The sequence below is a fragment of the Rhinopithecus roxellana genome, chromosome 5 (genome assembly GCF_007565055.1).
Source record: "Rhinopithecus roxellana isolate Shanxi Qingling chromosome 5, ASM756505v1, whole genome shotgun sequence".
NCBI classification, from domain to species: domain Eukaryota; kingdom Metazoa; phylum Chordata; class Mammalia; order Primates; family Cercopithecidae; genus Rhinopithecus; species Rhinopithecus roxellana.
This window is the reverse complement of record NC_044553.1, coordinates 132,524,617-132,548,087: the sequence shown is the minus strand read 5'-3', so window position 1 is coordinate 132,548,087 and position 23,471 is coordinate 132,524,617. Positions and strand designations below refer to the sequence as shown.

Below are 23,471 nucleotides of genomic sequence, written 5' to 3'. Positions count from 1 at the left end.
CAGCGTATAATTATCAACATTAGTATTTAGAATTTATATGCGGCTTTTGCTTCACTGGCTTTTTTATTATCCTTTCAATTAGTATTTCAGCATGCAGCCGAGGCATGGAGCAAAGCCAGGGTAGGGAGGGGAGTAGCACAGGGAGGCCGAGGCCAAGTAGGGGGCCATGAGCCCCTGTGAGAGGAAGGCCAGAGAAAGCAAAGGTGCAGGAGGGTGGCCTGACATCAGAGACAATGTCTTGTGTGTGTGTGTGTGTCTGTGTGTGTCTATGAGTGTCTGTGTTGTGTATGTGTCTGTATGTCTGTGTTTTAAGGAAGAAGGTGTCTGTGAAGATGATGTATGGGCCTCAGATGAGTGATCCAAGAACTTCGATAGCCTCAGGGGGCTTATCACTGCATTATCCACTAATAGGGCAGAGACAGGAAGAACAATAATATATTTAGCACCCAACAAGTTAAACACCAATACCAGCCCTGAGACAGACCCCAGGATATGGGAGTTCTCTGTCCTGCCTTGAAGGGAAGAAGACCCAAGCCCCATGATGTGGACTTGCTCCTGGCTCCTACTGTGCACTCTAGGAGCTATGCTGAACTGTGCCAGATGCCCATATCCTGTGGGAGTGAGGGAGTCCTGGAGCCCACCATGCCATGTGCTATAGCATCCTCAGCTGGATGCTAGGAGACTGTGGATGCTAGTGGAATCCCACTGCCAGACCCTGGTTCCTTGTGTCTTCCAGCCCCAGCTGCAGCCTGCTCTGGGGTTTACTTTGCAAACCTACACTTACCTTCAGAAAATGAGAATACTCTCTCCTCCTGACCTCCTGGGACTTTGGTGAGACTCAAGACCTTGTGAAGGCACTTGAAGAATAGGTTCATCCACTAGTAACACTCAAGATAGGGCATCCCCATGCAAAAAAAAAAAAAAAGGAAACTGAGGCGGAGGTGGACAAAGAGCAGCACAGGGTGGAGACAAAGCAGCCAAAAGACCTGCATTCAGATCTCAGGGCTCTTGCTGGGAAAACTCAGGGGGATGCTCACTCACTGCGGGCCTATTGAGTGCCAATGTGTCACATATGTCATCTCATTTTGTCCTCATATGACCCCTCACTTTGTCCATGAGAAACCTGAGGCTTTAAGAGGTTAGGTAACTTGCTCCAGGTTGTACAGCAAGTGGGACCCTAGGACCAAAACTTAGGTCCATGAGCTTTAAAACCTGCGCCCTTCCCAGCACAGCGCTGAATCTCCCAATCATGAGATTTCATCCCTGTGAGCCCAGCGTCCTCGTCTGCAAAATTGGAGGGGGGGGGAGGGGGAGGGGAAGGGGGAGGGGACTATGTTGCCTCATAGAGTTGTTAAGAAAATTAAACGAGCTTATGTTGATTAAACACATTATCGGGCTTGGTGTCTGGTATATAGTAGGTGCTCAATAAATGCTTTCTGTTTGTTTTTCTTTTTAGGGCGGATCAATGTTAAAAACTCAGGGCTGGCTTGGGAGCCCAGGAGCTCCAAAATGCTTCAAGAAGCCCAAGGGCCTCCCATCGCTCTGGGGTGCGCGGGAGGAGGGGAGAGAAGGGCTGGGAAAGAGGGCTCGGCTCCAGGAAGCGGGTACGCGGGTTCCAGCTGCGCGCCCCTCGCTTCGCCGCCTCCTTTAGGCTCTCCGACTTCCCGCCCCGCCCCGCCCCGGAGCCGGGTCCGGAGTGCCTGGTGGGCTGATTCCGGAGCGTGGAAGGGAGCACGGAGCACGGAAGCGACAGGGAGGCGGCGGCAGCGGGAGGCAGGGAGGAGGGGGACCCTCCTCGCTGGTCTCACAAGTCGGCGCGGAGCCGCCTCGGGCCGGGCCGAGGGCTGCGCGGCGGCGGCGGCGGCGGGGCCCGGCTAGGATGCGGGGCTCCCGGGACCGCGCGGGGAGGGGCGGGCGGCGGCGGCGGGCGGCGGGCGGGAGCTGTCCGCGGTGCTGAAGCGGCGGCGGCTCAGGGACGCGGGGCCGGGAGCAGGGGAGCCCTCCTGGGAGTTCCACCGCGACCGCGAGGCGGGGGAGCCGTCGTTCACCGGACCATGCCGAGCCCCCGAGCCCCGCGGAGGAGGCGGGACCGTCCGCGGCGGGACAGGTAAGGGGCGGTCTGGGGGCGCCGCGGGAGCGCAGAGCTAGGCGCGGAGTCGGGAGTGAGCTTGGGAGGGCACGGGAGCCCTCTCGGGGCTGGGGGCTCTGACTCCCTGCTTGGCCGCACCTTGCGCTCCGCCAAGGCTTGCACTTCGTCCCTCCCTACCCCTCACCCTGCAGGCTGGGGGTGCTGGAGGGGGCTGAGGAACTGGGGTCAAGACACCACAACCTCGCAACACCAGGCCTTGACCCTGACCTCAGGCAGCTCCTAGACATCCTGCCTACTGACGGCAAGAAATACTGATTAGAGCCTCAGACTCCCTGGTACCCCAGTCCCTACCAAGGTTTTGCGACACTAGCAAAATCTGAGCAGGCTTCACTAAGCTCCCGTCTTCTCGCACCCAAACCTGTTCACAGGGGTGACGGAGATAGCTGTGGTACCCCCTGCTCTGAGATTTCTCTGCCCTGGAAATGGCTCTTGGGCCAAGGGATGGGCTCTTGGGCCGGGGCCCCTTAGGATGTGCATTAACCCATTTCTTCAGGGAAGGAAGGAGGTCCTCGAAGATATCTCTTTTTTTTTTTTTTTTCCTATGACACTCTTGATGCTCACAGAAGCAGGCAGGATTTGCATCACATCTCTTGGCGCATGAGGGCAAAGAGTCAGGGAACCTGGGTCCTGTGTTCTATTATGTGCTGGTGACCCTAGACAGAGCCTCCATTTGGAATTCTCTCTCTTTCTGGCAAGAGTGCGCTGAATGAGCTCATTCAGGCCTGCAAAGTGCTTCTAGTTCTTCAGAGCAGAGTTCTCTATGACTGGCAGAATGTAGTGATCAAAATAAAACTGCGTGGAGGAAGACTTGGCCTATCCTTGTGGCTGACTGCTTCTTTCTACTGCTTTATCCCCACCCTCCGACCCAGTCCAACTTCCCCACTCCCAGAGGTAGAAAGAGCACTAGAGTAGGAGTTCCTGGCTGAGTGCTGGCATTTACTGGCTTTAGCTAGTTCCCTAAGCTCTCTCAACCTCATCCTTACCCCTAGAGTGGGGATAAGGTCAATGCTCTGCTCACCTCAGGGAACTGCCTTGGGATCCAATGAAAAACAATGCACCTGATTGGAGGCTTGCCACCTGTACATCTCCATACCAGTGTGAGCTGCTGTCACTGTTCCTAACCCCTAACCAGGCCTGCTGGCAGTGACCTGATTATTATCACCCCTACTCCCTCTTCTCCCAGCGTGGCCATGTCTCTCCCTTTGTCCTTGGCCACCCTGGGGTCTCAGAATCAGTGAAGCCAAACTTATAAATCTTAAGGATAAAGAAGTGTGTGTCCTCTCTTCTTCTCCTCTTCCATCATCACCTGTAGGAGATAATATAAGGTGAGAGTCTGACTCACAGGTTTTTATTTTTTCTCCCTAAGAACTACAGATCTAAGGAAACAGCTCCCTAAAGGCAGGAATTGTGTTGTTTTCATCTCTTTGCCTCCCTTCATGACCCCCTCCCCAACAGCACCTGGAAGATAGTAAGGACTTGGTAATCGGGTGTAAAATGAGGGAATGAAAAGTTAAAATGTATCAGAGCAAAAGCATTTAACCGGGAGTCAGAAACCCTGTGTTCTGGTCACAGATCTGCCACTGTCTCAGGCAGGTCCATTCCCCTCTGGGGGTTCATTTTTCTCATCTGTAAAAGAAGAGAGTTGGGCTAGATGAGTTAAGATTTCAAGCCCTGATATTCTGTAGGGCTTTCTTGAGGCCCGTAAACCCCTCAGTTCTGCTTGAATACAGGATGCCAGCTTTATCAACCTGGTTTGACAACTAAGTTAATGACCTTTTAGTAATGAACTGGATTTTATAAATGGAGTGAAAGTGAGCAATAGGAACCAGAAAAAGTCATTTATATTTCTGATGTTTTCTTAAGAACCCCCTCTCTTTCTTATTTCTCTGGGAAAGCCATGAGTATGACTCAGAGTGACTGAACTGAGAGGGGCTCCTGCCTCCAAGCCCAAAGGCCAGGAACCACCACCCCATCATCCCTGCCACCACAACCACCACCATCTCTGTGAGTAACAAAGGGCCAGGGACCCCATCCTTGGCCATCTCCTACCAGAGACCCTGCCTGGCTGTGATCTCCCTCCTAGGAAGACCAGAGGAGGCGACAGGCAGGAAAGATCCATCCCTACAGAGAATTTATATGTGTGAGATATATACACACACACACACACACACACACACACACACAAAATGAGTTTCTCTGATAATAATTTCCCTCAACTGTGGCAGATCCAGCCAATGCTCAGAAAAACCTTAGCTAATTGACATTTCGGTAGAGCTGAGTAAGCCATTCCAGTGACCTCGCCGAATTACACTGTGAGTGCCCAGCTAGGGTGGAGGACCAGTCTCCCCCTCCTCACATCATCACTTTCTGGCTCCCAGCTGTTGGTGCAGCACTGGCAAAAATCAGCTCTCTGGAGTTAATGGACAGTCACTAACCCTCATAACAAAGTGGCGGCAGCAGCGGCAGCAACAGCAAGCTAGCGAGGTGCTTTCTTTTCTGCAAGGCTGGTCTGCAGGGGAGCTGGCCTGCTACTGGGGTGAGGACAATACACTAGCCTTCCTTCTGTAGCTGTTTGGGTGGACACCCCACTCCCAGAGCTGTCAGGGTGCAAGGCATCTCTGGTCACCTAGGCAGATGACATCTGGCTCCTCTCCTGACCAGGAAAAACTACCCATTGGCTGCTTCCTGTGTTCCCCTCTTGTTCCCTCCTTGCTGAGGCTTTTATTCTGGGCCCTTCTACAAGGTCTCAAAGGGAAGAAAGGAGTCAACCCTGGCATATGGCACATGATTGGGTGATCTTAGGGGCAGGGGTTGGGGGAGCTGAGAAAGAGGAAGAATAAATGCAACATGGTCATTAAGAAATTGTGTGGCCAGGCACAGTGGCTCAGGTCTGTAATCCCAGCACTTTAGGAGGCCAAGGCGGGCAGATCACTTGAGGTCAGGAGTTCGAGACCAGCCTGGCCAACATGGCGAAACCCCATCTCTACTAAAAATACAAAAAGTAGCCAGGCATGTAATTCCAGCTACTTGGGAGGCTGAGGCATGAATCGCTTCAGCCTGGGAGGTGCAGGCTGCAGTGAGCCGAGATCGTGCCATTGCACTCCAGCCTGGGCGACAGAGGGAAACCCTGTCTTAAAACAGAAAGAAAGGAAAAAAAAAAGAGAGAAATTGTGTGTGTGTGTGTGTGTGTGTGTGTGTGTGTGTGTGTGTGTGTGTGTATGTGTGAAGAGAGAGATTAAAACATTGAAATACACACATGCAGGTCCCTTCCCCTGCGTGATGCACACAAAATGGCAGAGGCAGAGAATATCCAGAGATATCTGCACATCATTGGTTACCTTCAAGTCCAAAAGCCAGTTCATCTGTAATTCCTAGAGGGGCTTCCAGCTCCAAAGTACACCGGGGAGACAGAAGCAGGAGGAACAGCCTTTAGCCTGAGAGAAGGAACATCCCAGTTCTCTAAACCTTTTGCGTTTTCCAACCCCTTTCCCTTCTCCGGGACTCAGCTGGCATCCTGTATGGGGCAAGGTCCCCTCTGCTGCAAGCCAGGCGACACTAAAGACTGATCTTCACCCCCGCCCTTTATATCAAGCCCTCATTTCTCTTACCTCTCCTCTTATTCTGTCTTCTCCTTCCTCCCTGCAGCTGCTCCCACCCCCATCACCCAGCAAGCAAACCAAGCAGCGAGTGGGGCCGGATGCTGAAACTCTCCATTAGGTGTGTTATCTTCCGCCATTAGATGTGCTGTTTGCTTCTAAGTGGTTGGGAATGAGCTGCTTCAGCAGAGAGACAGGTTGTTTCAGTAAGAAAAAAGATTTGATTTCCACCTGAAAATGGACTAATTTGAGTAGCGGAGCCACCATCCCAATCCTGTCAGCAATTTTCACCCTTGTCAGCCACCAGCCCATCTCCCAGGCAGGTGGATTATGCTTTAAAGGGGAAGCCAGTCTGGCCCATAGGAGCCCAGGGTGGCAGGGGGTGGAAAGGGGGCAATTGATTCTCCCTGGAAGACAGTGACTAAGAAACCTCTCGTGGGAGCCAAGAAGTGTTCCACCTGTATAATCTGTCTTTCCTGAGTTCCCCCATCAGCTTCCTCCTCTCCTTTTCTGTTCTCTCTTCTGCCCTTCTCTTCTCTCTCTCCAAAGGTCCTTCGATGATTCTCAAATCTCTTTCTGGCCCTGAACACTACCTAGGGCTTTGACTCCATACATCCAGCTGCCAGGCAGAGTTTCTACTCTTTAACACACTTTAAAACAAAACTCGGGCCGGGCGCGGTGGCTCAAGCCTGTAATCCCAGCACTTTGGGAGGCCGAGACGGGCGGATCACGAGGTCAAGAGATCGAGACCATCCTGGCTAACACGGTGAAACCCCGTCTCTACTAAAAAAATACAAAAAACCAGCCGGGCGAGGTGGCTGGCGCCTGTAGTCCCAGCTACTGGGGAGCCTGAGGCAGGAGAATGGCGTGAACCCGGGAGGCAGAGCTTGCAGTGAGCTGAGATCTGGCCACTGCACTCCAGCCTGGGCGACAGAGCGAGACTCCGTCTGAAAGAACAAAACAAAACAAAACAAAACTCGTCCACTTCTCCCCATCCTGCTTTTCTGTGTGTGTGTTTGTGTGCCTCATTTTTCCAGCTTGGTACTTAGTGGGCCTTTTAATCTAAATATATATATATATATTTTTTTGAGTTCAGGAAACACTTGATGCTTCTGCTTCTTTAATTATTATTTTTCTCCTCTACTCTTTCTGTTGTGTCTTTCTGAAACTCCTATTAGATTGATGTTGGACCTCCTGGGACTCTCCTTCATGCCCCTTACCTTTCTTTTACCTTTTCCATCTTTCTGTCTTTTTGCTCTATGTCTTAGATAATTTTATTAACTTTTTTTTTTTTTACATTGAAAGGTCTTTTAACTTTATCTATGCCTATTCTATTATCCAGTCTTTTTGTTGAATTTTTGAAAATTTCAGCGATTATTTTTAATTTCCAAAATGCTCATGTTCTTGAATTGCTCCTTTTTCATAGTAACCTGTTATTATTTCATAGATGCAGTGTTCTCTTACATCTGCCTGAGGATATGAATTCAAAAAATTTTTTTTCAAAGTTTTTTTCTGTAACTTGAATGATTTGGGATCTTATTGGGTCATTTGTTCTATTTGTTTATTTAATCCTTCTCTTTTATTTTCCTGTAGTTGTTTTTTATTATCTTTTGTTGTCCATTTATACTTAGGAATGAAGGACGGCATTGACTAGAACAGGCGGCTAGTATGAATTTCCTCTGAAGTTGGCTAAGTTTGTTTCCACAGTAGACCTCTCTTCTGAATGGGAGTTGTTCTTACCTTCAGTATTTGGGGCCACAAGTTTCTCTACACTGATTTCCTCATCAAGGAATCTCATCTGCTCTTTATCTCCGGGAATTTCTGGCCCACTGATATAATTCTTTTTTGTTTCCCACATTTATTATGATTTTATTCTTGTAAAAGATATACATCCTGTCATTTTCATAGAAACTTAAGAAGGAAAAGAGGTGGTTGTTTGTGCTCAGGCTACCCTCTTGAACAGGCAGCCTCCCCCTAGGTTTTCTGTCTCAAGTGGTTGCATGGCCCTCTATTTGGTTGACAAAGCCAGAAACGTGGGAGTCACTTCTGTCATCTTCCTCTTCCTCACTTCTAGTGACCCACAGATTCCTGTTCATTTAGGTTTCTGACTGTTCCTTAGATCTGACTCTTCCTCTTTTTCAATTCTGCCACAGATCAGTTTCAGGTCCTCATCCTCTTTTGCTTGCTTTTTTTTTTTTTTTTTTTTTTTTTTTTTTTTTTTTTTTTTTTTTTTTACAGAGTCTCACTCTGTCACACAGGCTGGAGTGCAGTGGCATGATCTTGGCTCACTGCAACCGCCGCCTCCCGGGTTCAAGCAATTCTCCTGCCTCAGCCTCCCGAGTAGCTGGGATTACAGGCGTGCACCACCACACCTGGTTAATTTTGTATTTTTACTAGAGATGGGGTTTCACCATGTTGGCCAGGCTGGTCTCAAACTCCTAACCTCAAGTGATCCACCTGCCTTGATCTCCCAAAGTGCTGGGATTGCAGGCATGAGCCACCGCACCTGGCCTTCTGCCTGCATTCCTACAGTAGTTTCTTAACAGGACTCCTAGCCTCCATTCTCACCCACCTTAAATCCTTTCTATCCCCTGCCGCCCATCAGAGTGCTCTAAAACATAGGCATGACCATAGAACTTCCCTGCTACACCCATCACTGGCTCCCCAAAACTCCTCTGCATGGCATGGGAGGTCTTCCCACCTCTCCTGCCTCATTCCATCACTACCAAACACCCTGACTTCCCCTCTATACCACTACCCAATGCCTTTGTGCTACAACCTCTGCTGGAAATGCCCTTCTCTCATTTGCTCACCTAGATGATTCCTATTACTTTTTCCTTCAAGACTGAGTTCAGAAGTCACCTGCTCTGAGAAGCCTCTTCCTAGCTCTCACCATCACCTTTGCTGCCATCTCATGATAGGGGTCCCTTATCAATGCACCCATAGCATTCTGTGTACTGCTAACACAACTTACTCTATCTGTTGAAACTTTGTATTTGCTAGTCTGTGTTTCCTACCCTTCCTCACAGCAGGTGCCACTTCTGGTTTATTTTTGCAACCCAATAACTGGCCTGAAGTAATTGTTCAAGAAATGTTTATTGTGCAGAACCAAATGTGCCTCAGCCAGATGTATTCCATCCACCCCAAATCCTGGAAAGTATTTTCTTCCCAGAGAATCTCAGTATACCTAGCTCACCCATTCACTAATTAACTCATCCATTCATGAGAGCCACTGTCTATTGAGCGCCTAGTATATGCCACACAAGGGGATGCAGGGAGGAGCAAGACAGACCGTTACCACCCGCTGGAGCTCACAGTCTGGTGAAGGAGAAAGACACTAATGAATGAATCACACATATATAAATAGAGACTGTGATAAGCACTTTGAGGCAAGGAGCATGGAGCCGCGAAGAGCAGATAACCAGGGAGGCGAAATCTAGACTGAGGAATTAGGGATGGCCTCTCTAAGGAAGTGACCTTTGAGCTGAGAGCTAGAGCATCCTAATGTGAGTGGAACTTCTGACAAACAGGGATGGGAAATGAAGGAGAGAGGGAGACAGGATCTGAAAGGGGGAATGGCACTGGGGAATTATGGGCCAGTAATCTGTCGCTACCTAACTACCCCAAAACCTAGTGACTTAAAACAACAGATGTGTTTTTTGTTGTTGTTGTTGTTGTTGTTGTTGTTTTGGTTTTTTTTTTTTTTTTGAGACAGAGTCTCGCTCTGTCGCCCAGGCTGGAGTGCAGTGGCCAGATCTCAGCTCACTGCAAGCTCCGTCTCCCGGGTTCACGCCATTCTCCTGCCTCAGCCTCCCGAGTAGCTGGGACTACAGGCACCCGCCACCTCGCCCGGCTAGTTTTTTGTATTTTTTAGTAGAGACGGGGTTTCACCGTGTTAGCCCGGAGGGTCTCAATCTCCTGACCTCGTGATCCACCCGTCTCAGCCTCCCAAAATGCTGGGATTACAAGCTTGAGCCACCGCGCCCGGCAACAGATGTTTTATTATACTTCACGACTTCGGAGGGTCAGAAATGCTGGCAGGGTTTAGCTATGTGATCATTCCACTCTGTATGGCATTAACAGAGGTCACTTGGTGACAGATAGACTGGTTTGAAGAACTCAAAATGGCTTCACTCACAATGTCTGGCATCTTGGGGATGATGAGGAGGCTGGGCTCAGCAGTTTCCATCGATGGGAGCATCTATACACACATGTCCAGCATAGTGGCCTCAGAATCATCCAACTACTTACAGAATGGCTCAAGATTCCAAGAGCGAGTGTTCCAGTGAGCAAGGTGAAAGATGGCTTTTTATGGCTTGGCCGCAGAAGTCACATAGCATCACTTTTGCTGTGCCCTGTGGCTGAAGCAGTTGTAAGCCCACTCAGATTAGGGAGGAAGGGCATAGACTCCCTAAATCTTCCTAGAAAGAGTGTCAAATTATTTGCAGCCAGGTTTTACAATCATCACAATGATTTTATTTTTTAAGTGAGGGAGACTACAATATGTTTAAGTGCCATTAGGAAGGATCAGGAATTAGGAACAGTTGGAGACAGAGGGAGAGAAAAGATAATCAATTGTGTTAGGCTTGCTGAGAAGGCAAACTGAAACAAAGAAAGTTCAGTTCCCCATTTTCTTTGACTCTGCCAACCTCGCCCCCCTCGCCACCCCTGGCTCTTTCTCCCTTTATTCTCAAATGCAGCAAGCTGCAGCTAATGACTCTAAGCTGGCTTGGTGGCTCTCTTGCTTATCACCAGCCAGAAATCTTCAAATCCAGTGCCAAGCCATCAACAGCCACCAGAGTCACAACACTTCACAGTTTACAGAACAGTTTATACATGATCTGATTAGAGGATGGTCTAGCGCCTGTTCTTAAAGATTTCACCTTTTCCCTGGATTTTAATCATTTACATTTAATCTTCTGCCCGATTAGGAAGCTCTGGTTTTTATCTCTCAGTTTAAAAGCAATCTCTCTTGTTGCACTGAGAGATAGTGGTCAGTATCTCAACTTCTTCACAAAGCCTCGGTATTTATTTGAATCCAGGCCGTGGGGTTATCTAGGCAGCCACCCCTGGGCTGCTAAATCACCCTAAATCTCTTAATCTTTTTTTAACGCTCCCGTTTCTCATTCCTGTCACTGAGGACTCTAGTTTTAACCCATTCAAAACCAACTCCTCACCATTCTCACCCCTACCACTTATCACAACCCTCCATATACAGGTATGTCCTGCTAAATCACCCTAAATCTCTTAATCTTCTTTTAACACTCCAGTTTCTCATTCCTGTCACTTAGGACTCTAGTTTTAACTCATTGAAGATCAACTCCTCACCACTCTTACCCCTACCACATATCACAACCCTCCATATCCACTTATCGCATAGCTCCATACAGTTATGCCCTGAAAGGAGTGGGAGGTCAGAGCCCAGACTTTGGACTAAATCAAACCTGGGTCAAATCCAATCTCTGTCACTATTTAATCTTGGGCAAGTTCAGAGCCTCGGTTTCCTCATCTAAACAATGGGGAATAATAATAATCGGCTTCATTTGTTGTTGTAAAGTTTTGAGATAAAGCACATGGAACACTTCATGGGAGGATGCAATAAATAGCAGCTGTTACCATTTTACAGGGTTCTGATAAAGGCTGACCCCATCCCAGGGTGTGAGCCAACTCCTGGCCACACACATCACATTGTCCTTTTGGCCTCTCTTTAACAGTGTTCACGATGCCTCCTCCCATCCAGGTCAGAGCCCACCAGGCAGTGCACACAGCAACCCTCCTCAAGGCGTCAGCCCTACAGCAAATCCTGGAGAACATGGTCCTGTTCAGGCCAGCCCTTTTATCTCATTTGCCAGGACCTCTGTTCTCCCATCCCTCCATCTGTTTAGTGGCTAAAAGCACGCACTCTGGTCGGACAGACTTGGGTCAAATAGAGCTCTGCCACTCTCTAGCTGTGTGATCTTAGAAAATCTATTTAATTTCTCTAAGCCCCAGTTTCCCCACACGTTAAAGAGGATGGATCAAATGAGATAACCCATTTGAAGCACTTGGCATGGCATTCAGAACAAAACAAGCACCCAATAATGGTAGCTGATACATAGTGGCATTAGGGTACCATGACTCTGATGTCAGACTTTCAAGGTTCATGTACAGCTCCCCACTCACCAGCTATGTGCTGTGGGCACCTACAACTTCCTTATGCCTCAGTGTCTTTTGCTGTAAAATGGAGATGACGACGACATAGACTTCACAGGGCTAGTGTAAGGATTAAATGAGATGATATATAGCATTTAGAACAGTGTCTGGAACACAGTAAGAACTTAGTAAGCACGGGGTGTCATTATTATTCCATCCTTTTACTCTCAACCTTTTTGGATTTTCACATTTAAGTTTCATTGCTTATTTGCAGCATATTTTTTTAAGTCCAATCTATCTTTTTTGTTTGTTGGTTTATTTGTTTGTTTGGTTTGGTTTCATTTTTGAGACAAAGTCTTGCTCTGTTGCCCAGGCTGGAGTGCAGTGGCACAATCATGGCTCACTGCAGCCTTGACCTCCTGGCCTCAAGCAATCCTCCCACCTCAGCCTCCCAAGTAGCTGAGACTACAGGTGTGCACCACCACACCTGACTGATTTTTTTTTATTTTTTGTAGAGATGGGGTTTCATTATATTGTCAAGGCTTGTCTTGAACTCCTAGGCTCAAGTGATCCACCCACCTCAGCCTCCCAAAATGCTAGGATTACAGATATGAGCTACCATGCCTAGCCTCTTTGTCTTTTTTAAGTCATCTTTGAGGTATAATACACATGACAAAATTCACAAATTTTAAGTGTAGGATTCAATTTGTTTTGTGAAATATATGCAGTCCTATAATCATGACCACAACCAAGAAATGGAATATTAGAACATGTGGAAAAAGAAAATGTAAAGGAAACAATAAATTTAAAATTATAAAACAAAATAAAGAGAAACATTTGAAAAAGAGAGAGAGAATAGTTCTGACATTCCTTAAAGTCCTCAGGCCCCTTTCCAATCAATTCCCTCCTCTCCCCCTAGCCCTGAGCAATTACCCATCTGCTTTCTGTCACTGTGGTTTTGTCTTTCCTAGACTTTCACATAAGTGGAATAAAACACTATATGACTATCTTTGTCTTTTTGTGGGCAATTTTATTGCATTTACATTCATTGTCATTACTGATATAGTTGGTTATAGGCCTAACATCTTAACTATTTACTTTGTCTCACCTATTCTATATTCCTTTTTCTATTTTCTTGCCTCCTTTTGGATAGCACTATCCTTTTGGATAGTACTTTGGGAGGCCAAGGTGGGAGGGTCACTTGAGCCCAGGAGTTTGAGAACAGCCTGGGGAACATGGCAAAACCTTGTCTCTACAAAAAATACAAAAAATTAGTTGGGTGTGGTGGTACATGCCTATAGTCCCAGCTACCTGGTAGGTTGAGATAGGAGAATCACTTGAGCCCAGGCAGTTGAGGCTGCAGTGAGCAGGAATCATGCCACTGCACTCCAGTCTGGGAAACAGACCCTGTATCAAAAAAAAAAAAAAAAAGTATTTTTATTATTTCATATTCCCCATAGTGGTTATACATTTTTTTACTCTTTTTTCACTGACTATCAGAGCAGTGGTTCTTAAAGTGTGGTCCCTCGACCAGCAGCATCAACATTACCTGGGAACTTGTTAAAAATGCAAATTCCCAGGCTCCACCCCAGAATCATAAACCGTAAAGGTAAAATCCGGCAATCCAGGTTTAACAGATCCTCCCTGTGATGTTGATGCATGCTGAAGTTTGAGAACCCCTGCCCTTAGACAACTTTCGCTTCTGGCAGGCAGTTGGGCTGTGTGCAGATCGCCTTCATCCAACAAGGGGTGGAGCTGATTCAAAGCCTGGTTTCAGTGCTGCGAGGGCTGGTTTGTTTCTGGGTTGCTCCTACTTCCAGCATGTAGCCCTAAAGAGGTCCCAATTGAAAACTAGGGTGTTTACTGAGGGCCCTCCTCCTTAACAGGCCCTGACCTCCAACTTTTCACCCCCAGCCCTGAGGCTTCTGGAAGAGCAACCTCTAAGCTGCCCCTTAGGAATCAGGAAAGGCCTGAAAGGAAAACGCAGTGCCGAGTGTCAGGCTCGCCTCTGTTTCTCTTTCCTCTGGGATCTTGGCATTCTGACCCTCCAGTTCTTGATCCCTTGGTGATTCCTTGAAGCCTTCAGATTTCCCTCCCACCACACACCACTTTTCTAGCTGTTGTTGGAGGTTTGGCGTGACATGACTTAGTCTGCCCGGCTAAAAGAAAGCCCTCTATCCTGTTGTTATTCTCTCACTAGGAATCTAGAGTCAAAGTGAGCATTTAGAACAGTTCCCGGCACGTAGTCAAAAACTCAGTAAGTGTAAGTTATTCTTCTTCTCCCAGTAAAATCCTCGAGTCATATTGAGCTGAGGTGTTAAAAATCAACTCCTCCTAAATCTCTCATACATTTGACAGATAAGCAAACCAATGTCACACTGTATGATTGGACTCCAGTGCAACTGGACTCAGCAGGAGGCTGTAATTGGACTCCAGCGGATTCCTGAATGGTTTCCTGCCCCTGGTCTAGAAGGTGGCAGTGTGCTCTCCATCCCTAAATCAGGGAGTGGGGAACCTCAGGCCCAGCTAAGTTCTCAGCTCAGAAAAAGACAACCTGGGTGCTGTGGCCTCAGAGCCACCTTCTCTCCCTCTCCCATTGTGGGACGCAGACCCACAGCCCCAGCTGCACGATTTGGAGCAATCTTAACTTCAGAATTCCAGATCCTCTCATATCTTTCCTCTGAAGCAGAGTACACACACGCATGCGTACACACACACACATGCGCTCATGCATACGCACACACACACGTGTGTGGGCACACCCACCCACAGGTCCTCAGGTCACCACACAGGGTCTGGAAGGCACACACTGTCCAGGGAAGACAAAGCCACAATGGTAGTGATGATAATTGTTCTGCTCTGAATGCTGGTCCCTTACTCCAGTGAACAGGGACAGGCAGACCCAAGGAATGGGCTGAAATGCCAGGCCAAGCCTAGAGCAGGAAGGCTGTGTCTGGGGACCTGCCACCCTCTCCTTCTGGTCAGGACTCTGTGATGGGTCTCCAGGATCAGGTCCGCGAACTCCCCATGTGGCCCTAGTAGGATATGGGGTGAGTATGAGCTGTGTAGAGAACCATGACCCTTGGCTGGACTGTGAGCAGATGCAGCTGCTGCTAACTCGGATTGCTTCATGGGAGCAGAGGTGTGTGTGGGTGTGAGTGTGTGTGTGTGTGTATGTGGGGGCAGGCTTTAATGCTGTGCTCAGCTGCCAAACCTAGAAAGAACCCCTCAGCCTAAGGAGGTTTTAAACTGATTTTAGATAATTTGGCTCAGAAGAAATCTATGCACTTAATTTTTTTCTGGTTTAAAAGTAGTACATGTTCATTGTAAAAAATAATAATAATAATAATAATAATAAATATGGAAAATGGAAAAACCAGAGTGTAAAACAGAAAATGAAAAGCACCTGTGCTCCCACCCCTGGAGATAATCACTCTTGACATTTTGGTGGAGTTGAGATTACATGCACTTACCATTTTCTTTTCTTCTTTCTCACTGAATCTGCAATGAGTATTTTCTCACGTCATTACTCTCTGTAAACCTGTTTGAAGGCCTCGTACCACCGTATTGTGCACAGTAATTTATTTAACTTGTTCCCAATTGCTGGACGTTTAGGTGGCTTCCAGTTTTTCATATTGTGTAAAGCCAGGACCATATGCCTTTGTGCTGAGAAGCCCTGCTTAAAGGTACCATCAGAGTGCAAGGGAGGAGGAAAGCCGGGAAAGGCTAAGTGTGGCTGGGATTGCAGAGGCTCAGCTGGGTGTACTTTGACCAAGAAAGTCTGACAGGAGCAGTGATGGGGGAATAGGGGGATGAACTAGGATTCAGCTGCCCCTGCCTGCTTTGAACAAGCAATCTTCAAATTCCCCTATGGTCTTCAGGAATCTTTCCATCCCTCCTGGAGAGTTCAGACAGGAGGGCAGTCCTCCTGGTGAGGCAGAGTGTAGGGCAGGGTGAGTCAGAAGCAATAATCTGCTCTGTGGGCCCTGGGGCTGCCCACTCCCACCCCAAGGCCCCTGCATACCTCAGCCCCCATGGATGGTGACAGCACAGTGTACCTGACTCGAGGCTGCAGGTTGAAGGGACATACATTATGGCCAGCTGGGGGAGAGGCTGAGGACCTTAGGGGGCCATGTCCTCCATTCTCAGAGGGTGGGCAAGATAGGCAGGGGTGGAGGGGCAGGGCTGCGACTGGGGCAGTCCAGGGGCAGTCAGGAAGCTGGAGATGAATCCATGGCTCTGTTGCCCATCTGGAAAACTGATGCCTTGCTTTCCTTTGCCTTCCTCAACCTGATCAAGGGGCTGTGGTAGGGAAGGGGATGACTGTGCCCCTCACTAGGCTCTGCATGTGTTCACCTACCACCGACCCTCAAAAGGGGGCAGAGGACAAGAAGACTCCACTTCTGTGGGGCTCCTTAGGGGCACAGGATCATGGAATGTTAGTGCTACAGTTGATTGACATCAGTGGCCATTTCATGCAATCACTCATTGGGGAAACTGAGGGGCCACATCAAAAAGCTAATAAGGGGTAAACCAGACATGGAATCCCATGTACCTGACTCCCAACTCCATACGGCTTACAGTGCTCACATGCCCTCAACCCCACACCTGTGGTCACATCTACTGGGAGAAGGGAGACCATGGCAGGGGCTCCAAAGCTGCCCTTGGAGGGCAGAAGAGACCAGTCCTGCTGGAAATCTGCCCAGAGGAGCCCAGCCACAAGCCCAGCCCAGCAAGGCCTCTGCTTTGGGCACTCCGTGCTCCCCACCTACTGGAAGATGCCCTCCACATCACTATAATCCAAGGGGTTCCCTGTATTTTTGACCCCCAGAGAGGAAAGAGGAGGCCCTGCATTTGTGAGCACTGAAGAGCTATGATGCAAGCCTGCATGACCTGCCCAAGCCTGTGTGCCCCATCTCTGCTGTGGAGAGGCATCTGCCACAGCTGCGTGACACCCTATATGGAACTCACCTCTTGTTAATGTACCAGCAGGGCCCTGAGGCCCATGGCAGCCCAGCGTCTCCGGATCATCTATGCCCTCCCTGGCGGAGGAGCTGGTGCTTGGGCCACATCCCCTTCTCTGAGTCCCCCCATGATTGTTTGCTAGATGTTCTTGGAGCCCAGCTTAGAGGCAGCCACTCTTGGGTTCACAGCTGAGAGCCATGGGCAGTGTCTTCTTGCCCCTTTGCCCTCATGCAGCCAACAACCCCCACCCCACTTCCTAGGAAGTCAGCCAGAGGATCCTGACGCCTCATGGACACACCCTCAGTGTCTTCGTCCAGGCCTGCCTGACCCACTCCTCCCTTGCTCTGTTCCAATACCTGGGCATTGTTCCTGGAGCCACGCTCTGTCTTCGGGTTTCTCGGGACCCAGCTTCCTAGCATCCAGGCATTTCTCTTGGGGCAGAAGCAGAAACTGCTCTTTTCCAGGATTTGGCTGTGGATTCTCATGGGGGCTGGGACTGGAGAGGAGATTAGGTAATCGCAGCCCTGGGAGCAGCAGGGTCTCCCTGCACTTTGCCCTTCACCCTTAGCAGAGACCTGCTGGAAGGCCAGACATGGCCCCAGGTGGGTGACGCCAAGGTCTGAAGCCCAGAAGTCAGGGCGGCAGCAACCCCCTCTCTCAAAATCTACCACACATTCTCATCCCAGCCATCTCTTTGGCTCCACAAAACAACTTTGTGGGGATGTATGGATGGTAATTCCTATTACCATCCACACCTTACAGATAAGAAAACAGAGGGCACGAAGATCTGCCCAAGGCCTCAAGGCCAGGACTGAATCCCCGATCTTCAGATTAGAAATCCAGGGCAAGACACAGCCCCATCACTCTCCAGCTTTGCGATGGGCCAAGGAGGGGGACAGCAGGAGGTCCCCGGAGCCCCTAGACTGCCCCTTCCCTCTCTCCATACCCCACTTGCACTTGCCACACCCCAGTGTGTGGGCGGGGGGGGGGGGGGTTTGTGGCTTCCCAGGTGCTCAGTAGGTGCTCAGAGCAGCTGAAGGAGGAAGGGAAGCCCTGGATGTCTCCATACTTCCAGCTGGGATATGCAGGTCCAGACCTCAGCACCCAGGAGGCCCCACCTTAGATCCTGCAGGAACTTCTGAAAGTCTCAATTTGCCATAGGGAGGAAGTTACTAAGGTGTATCCCTCTAAGACCATTGCTAGGGGCAAGCATCCTCACTCAGTAAGAGCTGACAGCTGTGAGCACACACCATGTGCCAAGCTCTGGGCTCAGCGCACTCCCATTCGACCCTAGAATGAATTCTCTCTCAACCCCAAATCCCACCTGCCACCGAGTCCTGTCAGTATCTCCCAGGATCAGTTCCCTTTCCTCCATCTATACCACTACTGAACTCCAGTTATCTTCACTTGCCTGCAGCCATAGCAAAGGCCCCCTAATGGGGTCAGTCAGTCCAGACCTCTCCAGTCCACTCCCTACACACAGCCATGGGGAAGGCTTCAGGACCCAGATCCCACCCTAGCACCTACTCTTAGACTCCAGCAGGGCTACACAGTCTGGCTCCCACACCCCATCTCACACCTCCATCTGTGCCCTGCACCACACCTGCCTTCTGTATCCAGCCACGGGGCCTTTCCACACATTCTTCCTTCTGCATGAAACGTGTTCCCCATCCTCTTCACCTTGTTGACCCACACACACTCTTCCTTCAGATCTCAGCTTTACGGCCTTCCCTGGGTCTCTGTGTCAGCTCCTCCATTGTGTGTGCTTACATGCACCTGCTGTACTTCTTCGGGACAGAGATGTGATTTTACACTTGTCTTCTCCATCAGACTGGAAGTTTTGTGAAGACAAAGCATGCATCTGCTCCCTCTCCCTACTTCTCATCTTTCTCACCGTGGTACCCCAAGCATCCGGTACAGTGCCTGGCATATAGCTGATGCTCAATAAATATGTGTTGAATGGACAAATGACTAAGCCAACTCTGTGGGGCAAGCACTACTGCCAGCCCCAATCCACAGACAAAGAAACGGAGGCCCTGAGAAGTGAAGGAGCCAGTTCCAGGTCCCGCATCTTGCAAAGGGCAAAGGCAGGGTTTGAGCCAAGTCAGACTGCAGAACCCATGCTCTTCACCACTTTGGCTCCTGCCTCCAGTACCCTGGCCTCAGTGCTTGTCTGTCTTGCTCTTCTGACAGGCTCTGAGGACTGCTCGGCTGGCCCAGACTCCCCTCCCCAGCAGCTGCCCCCAGAACTATGGAAAGTCTGAGTGAACTACAGAACCCGCTGCTGCCCAGGAGCCCCTCCCACCTCCACGGCCCCTATCCCTACCCTGAGGCCCCACCCAGCTGGTCCTACCAGGAAAAGCTCTACTCCTACCTCCTAGGCGGCGCTGGGCCTGCTGGAGCTCACCAGCTCCTGGACCCAGGGTCCCTGCAGCTGGCCGTAGAGGCCTGGTACCGGCCCAGCTCCCTCCTGGGGAGAGACAAGGTCAAGGAGCCCAGGGCAGGCAGCTGTGAGACCAGCTTCACAGAGGACAGGGAGCCCCAGGAGGGGCCCCCAGAGCAGCCCACAGGACCTGGCCAAGCTGCAGAGAATGTCACCATCCAGACTGTGTCCTACGGGGTACAAGAGGAGCTGAGGGACCAGGAGGACGACCAGGAGGAAGAAGAGGTGAGTGCATGAGGTTTAAATGCAGATTCCAACCTGAGCAACACAAGGAGACCCCGACTCTACAAAAAAGTTAAAAATTAGCCTGGCATGGTGGTGTGTGCCTGTGCTCCCAGCTACTCAGGAGGCTGAAGAGGGAGGATTGCTTGAGCCCAGGAGGTTGAGGCTGCAGTGAGCTGTGATTGCGCCACTGCACTCCAGCTTGGGTGATAGAGCAAGACCCTGACTCAAAAAAATGTAAATAAATAAATAAGTAAATAAATAAAATACAAGTTCCCAGAGCCCCATCACCAGGTATTGAGATCTAATAGGCCTGGATTTGGACCCAGGAATCTGTATACTACCAAAGACAAGGGACTTGGGACACAGGTACAGCCCATGCTTTGAGAAACACGAGCTTTGAGGTGCCTATTTCATTGTTCAGTAGCACTTGTTCTTGTTTTCTTAATTATATAAATCATTTAAACTCAGCGCACTCAAAGATAACATTTTGGTAGATGATTGTGTAAGTAAGTCTCTTATTCACATTTTCCCCCAGCCCACTCCCCAGAAGAAATCTTGCTATACATAGTTTTATAATCTGATTGTATTTCTCTAAGCAACATATTTGAGTATTGCTCCACGTAATTTAATATATTCCTGAGAGGTGATTGTTAATGGTTACATGGTCTTCCATTGCAAGTTCTTCCATCATTTATTAACACAGTCTCCTGGTCACTGGTCATTGAGATTGTTTCTTTTTTTTTTTTTTTTTTTTTTTGAAACAGAGCCTCGCTCTGTTACCCAGGCTGGAGTGCAGTGGCACGATCTCGGCTCACTGCAACCTCCGCCTCCCGGGTTCAGGCGATTCTCCTGCCTCAGCCTCCCAAGTAGCTGGGATTATAGGCACCTGCCACCACACCCAGCTATTTTTGTATTTTTAGTAGAGAGGGAGTTTCATCATGTTGGCCAGGCTGGCCTCAAACTCCTGACCTCAGGTGATCCACCCACCTCAGCCTCCCAAAGTGCTATGATTAGAGGTGTGAGCCACTGTGACCAGCCCATTGAGAATGTTTCTCTTCTTTTACAATTGCTATCCTAAGATGAACAACCCTCATGTAGGTATTTGCCTTCTTTCCTCGTGATAAATTCCTAAAAGTGGAATCATTGTGCCATTGTTAAGGCTTTGGTAGAAAGTGCCAAGGCTAGCCTACACCCCCACCTGTGGCAGAAGAGACTGCCTGTTGCTCCATGTCACTGGCCACTGGGCATTGCCTTTTTAAAAACCTCTTGCCAGCCTGCTGGGGCTGGGCTTATCCTGGGCCTGGTCACTAAACCCCACTGTTTTGCAGAGCGATGCCACTTCAACGGAGAGTGAAAGTGAAGACAACTTCCTCACGCTGCCTCCCAGGGACCACCTGGGCCTTACTCTCTTCTCCATGCTCTGCTGCTTCTGGCCACTGGGCATTGCTGCCTTCTACTTCTCCCAGGGGGTAAGAGCACCTGGGGCCCAGGGGCTCTTCCCTGGCCCATCCCTCTACTTGAGGGCTTGGCATTGCGTCTACAGGATGGGGTCAGGGGCCTGGCAGGCTGGGCTGTTTTGCTGGGTGTGGGGACACTCCTGTTCATCAGCATGTCTCTCTCCCTAGACCAGCAAGGCCATCTCCAAAGGGGACTTCCGCCTGGCCAGCACCACCTCCCGCCGGGCCCTCTTCCTAGCCACACTTGCCATCGCTGTGGGGGCCGGTCTCTACGTGGCCGTGGTGGTGGCTCTGGCAGCTTACATGTCCCAGAACGGCCATGGCTAGTAGCCACTAGGGCCTGCATCCTGACTCCCCTGCCCACCTGAGGAAGCAGTGGGGCTTGGGGTTGCAGACGCTATGGAAAGGCCCAGCCCCTGAAGATGATCCCGGGAGAGTGGCTTGCTGAGGGGGAGACCCCCATTCCGCAGCCTGCAGAGCTCAGCCTTCACTTCTGCTTGCCCGCTGCTCCCAGCCCCAGAGCAGGGCCCGGGGCCCCACTCTCTAACCCAGGCTACAGACGGGAAGCAGAAGGCTGGGCTGCCTACCAGGCCATCCCAGCGGGGCCTAGCTCAGTCCATTCTGCCCATTCCCTAGAAGATCTCCTGCCCTACAGCCAGCCCACCACCTACCCTGCCAACCTCCCCACAGAGAAAGAGCAGGAGGTTACGGGGAGGAAAAGGGGTGCCCAGGGCACAAGGGGACCTGTCCCAATCCTTTCAGCCCACAGGGATCTTCACCTAGGGCTCCACTTCACAGAGAGCTCCACTCTCTGGCCCCATCATGCCCAGACCTCAGCAGGCCAAGAAGGAAATATGTGGAGACAAGGAGGCCTCTTGCTGTCTCTGATTCTACGGGGTGCTTATCTCCCCATGGGCTTGTGAGGCACTGTAGATCCCAGATAGGGAAGAGGAACCTCGGTATGTAAACTCTGAACCAAGAGCAGGTTCTTGGAGCTTCTTTATGTGGGTGCAAAAGGCAGTTGCAATGACAAAGAGTCCTGAAATATTGCTGAACTACATGAGTCTTCCTACTCTCCCCCCACTCCCCGCCCCCATCATTGTTTTCTGGGCTTTGCCTGGGGGTCCATGAACTAGTGCCATCACAAGTAGACTAGACCCAGAGAGTGCCCTCAGCTCACCAGCCACTGAGTGCAGGGCCCTAGGTCCAGCCCTGCAGAAAATGCAACAAGGAGAGACCCTAGGGAGTAGTATAGATGAGGGAAGGGACTCAGGGAAGGAATGGCCTGCTGAGTAGTCAGCAGTGCTTAGGAAGGCTTCCTGGAGGAGGTGTCCCTTGAGCAAGGCCTGGGATGAATAGAATTCATCTAAGGGATTTGGTCACATAACTCTTCGTATTTGTAGGCTGGGGTGTGGCAGGAGCCTTCCACTGGAAGCTTCCAGGCGGTTTGGATTCTGCCTGGAACATCCGGGCTGGAGCCAAACTACAGCCATTCCTAAGGGTTCCACCAACTCAAGGAGGAACGTCAGGCCTGTCTCTCAAAGACCAATGGTGTTTTCCCATCTCTGAATGCTAGGGGGTCAGTGGCGGGTACCTGGTTACCCTTGGGGCATCTTCACTGATACCTCTGCTCAGGGCCGCTTTCAACACCCTCAGCCACTAGGGCACATCCAGAATTTTAGAGACATCCAGGTAGGCAAGGGGGGAGCACCAATGTGAGCGGGCCTGTCTGGACTCAAGCTACAGGCCCCTGCTGTGCATGATGTGGGAACCTGGTCATTCCCATGCCCCATATAGAACCCAGGGCTGTGGCTCCCCCACTGAGCATCCCTTGTCCCACTGTCCTCCCCTGCCTTGGGCACTGCCTAGCCCTCCACTCCTGCATCACAGCAGTTTTAAGATCCCATTATTGTACTGATTTATCCTTGTAATAAACGTTTCTGTAACACCTGGTGCCCTCCAGGTCTCTTGCTGTGCTACTTGCCCCGCCTTTGCCTGAATCCCATTCTTCTCCGAGACTGACCTATTGCTATGTCTGCTGCTCTGACCCCTGGCAGCCTCCAGAGAGGACAAGCCCATGTATGGGCCTTAGGAGGAGCTGTGGCCAGAATGTCTGCACCATCTCAGGACTTCTCTGCTTGGAGTAGTCTGGCTGTAGGGTGATGGCCTGCATTTGGCTTGCTCTAGGCAAGCCAAAGCAAGATCCATGCCTGAAATAAAAGCCCTTCTAGGCTCAAGAGCCTTGGAGGACAGGGAGGAAGGGATGTGAGCCAGGGTGACTGAGGCTCCATGGAGCTGCCTAGGGCTACCAAGGTTGGATACAGGGTATGAGGGGGCCAAGGAGTCCATGCCCCTGCCTCCTGCTCTTGGGTTCACCATCTCTTCCATCCCAGGAGCTGCTCCTGGGCAATGTGGAGAGGAAGGCATCTCTGCCTGCTTCAGGCCCCAGCTCAGCACGAAATCTCCAATATCCTCTCAGACCTGAGCCCCCAGGAGCCTGCCTG

At 50.2% G+C, this 23,471-nt stretch overlaps 1 protein-coding gene across 1 annotated transcript; it reads left to right on the top strand.

Moving 5' to 3' along the window:
• The first annotated feature begins 1,808 nt into the window (after window positions 1–1,808).
• Window positions 1,809–22,920, top strand: SYNDIG1L (synapse differentiation inducing 1 like). The gene is made up of 4 exons (XM_010382635.2): window positions 1,809–2,107; window positions 19,036–19,510; window positions 20,839–20,979; window positions 21,136–22,920. The coding sequence occupies exons 2-4, from the start codon at window positions 19,094–19,096 to the stop codon at window positions 21,292–21,294; spliced, it is 717 nt and encodes a 238-aa protein (XP_010380937.1). The 5' UTR covers window positions 1,809–2,107; window positions 19,036–19,093; the 3' UTR covers window positions 21,295–22,920.
• The last annotated feature ends 551 nt before the right edge of the window (window positions 22,921–23,471 follow it).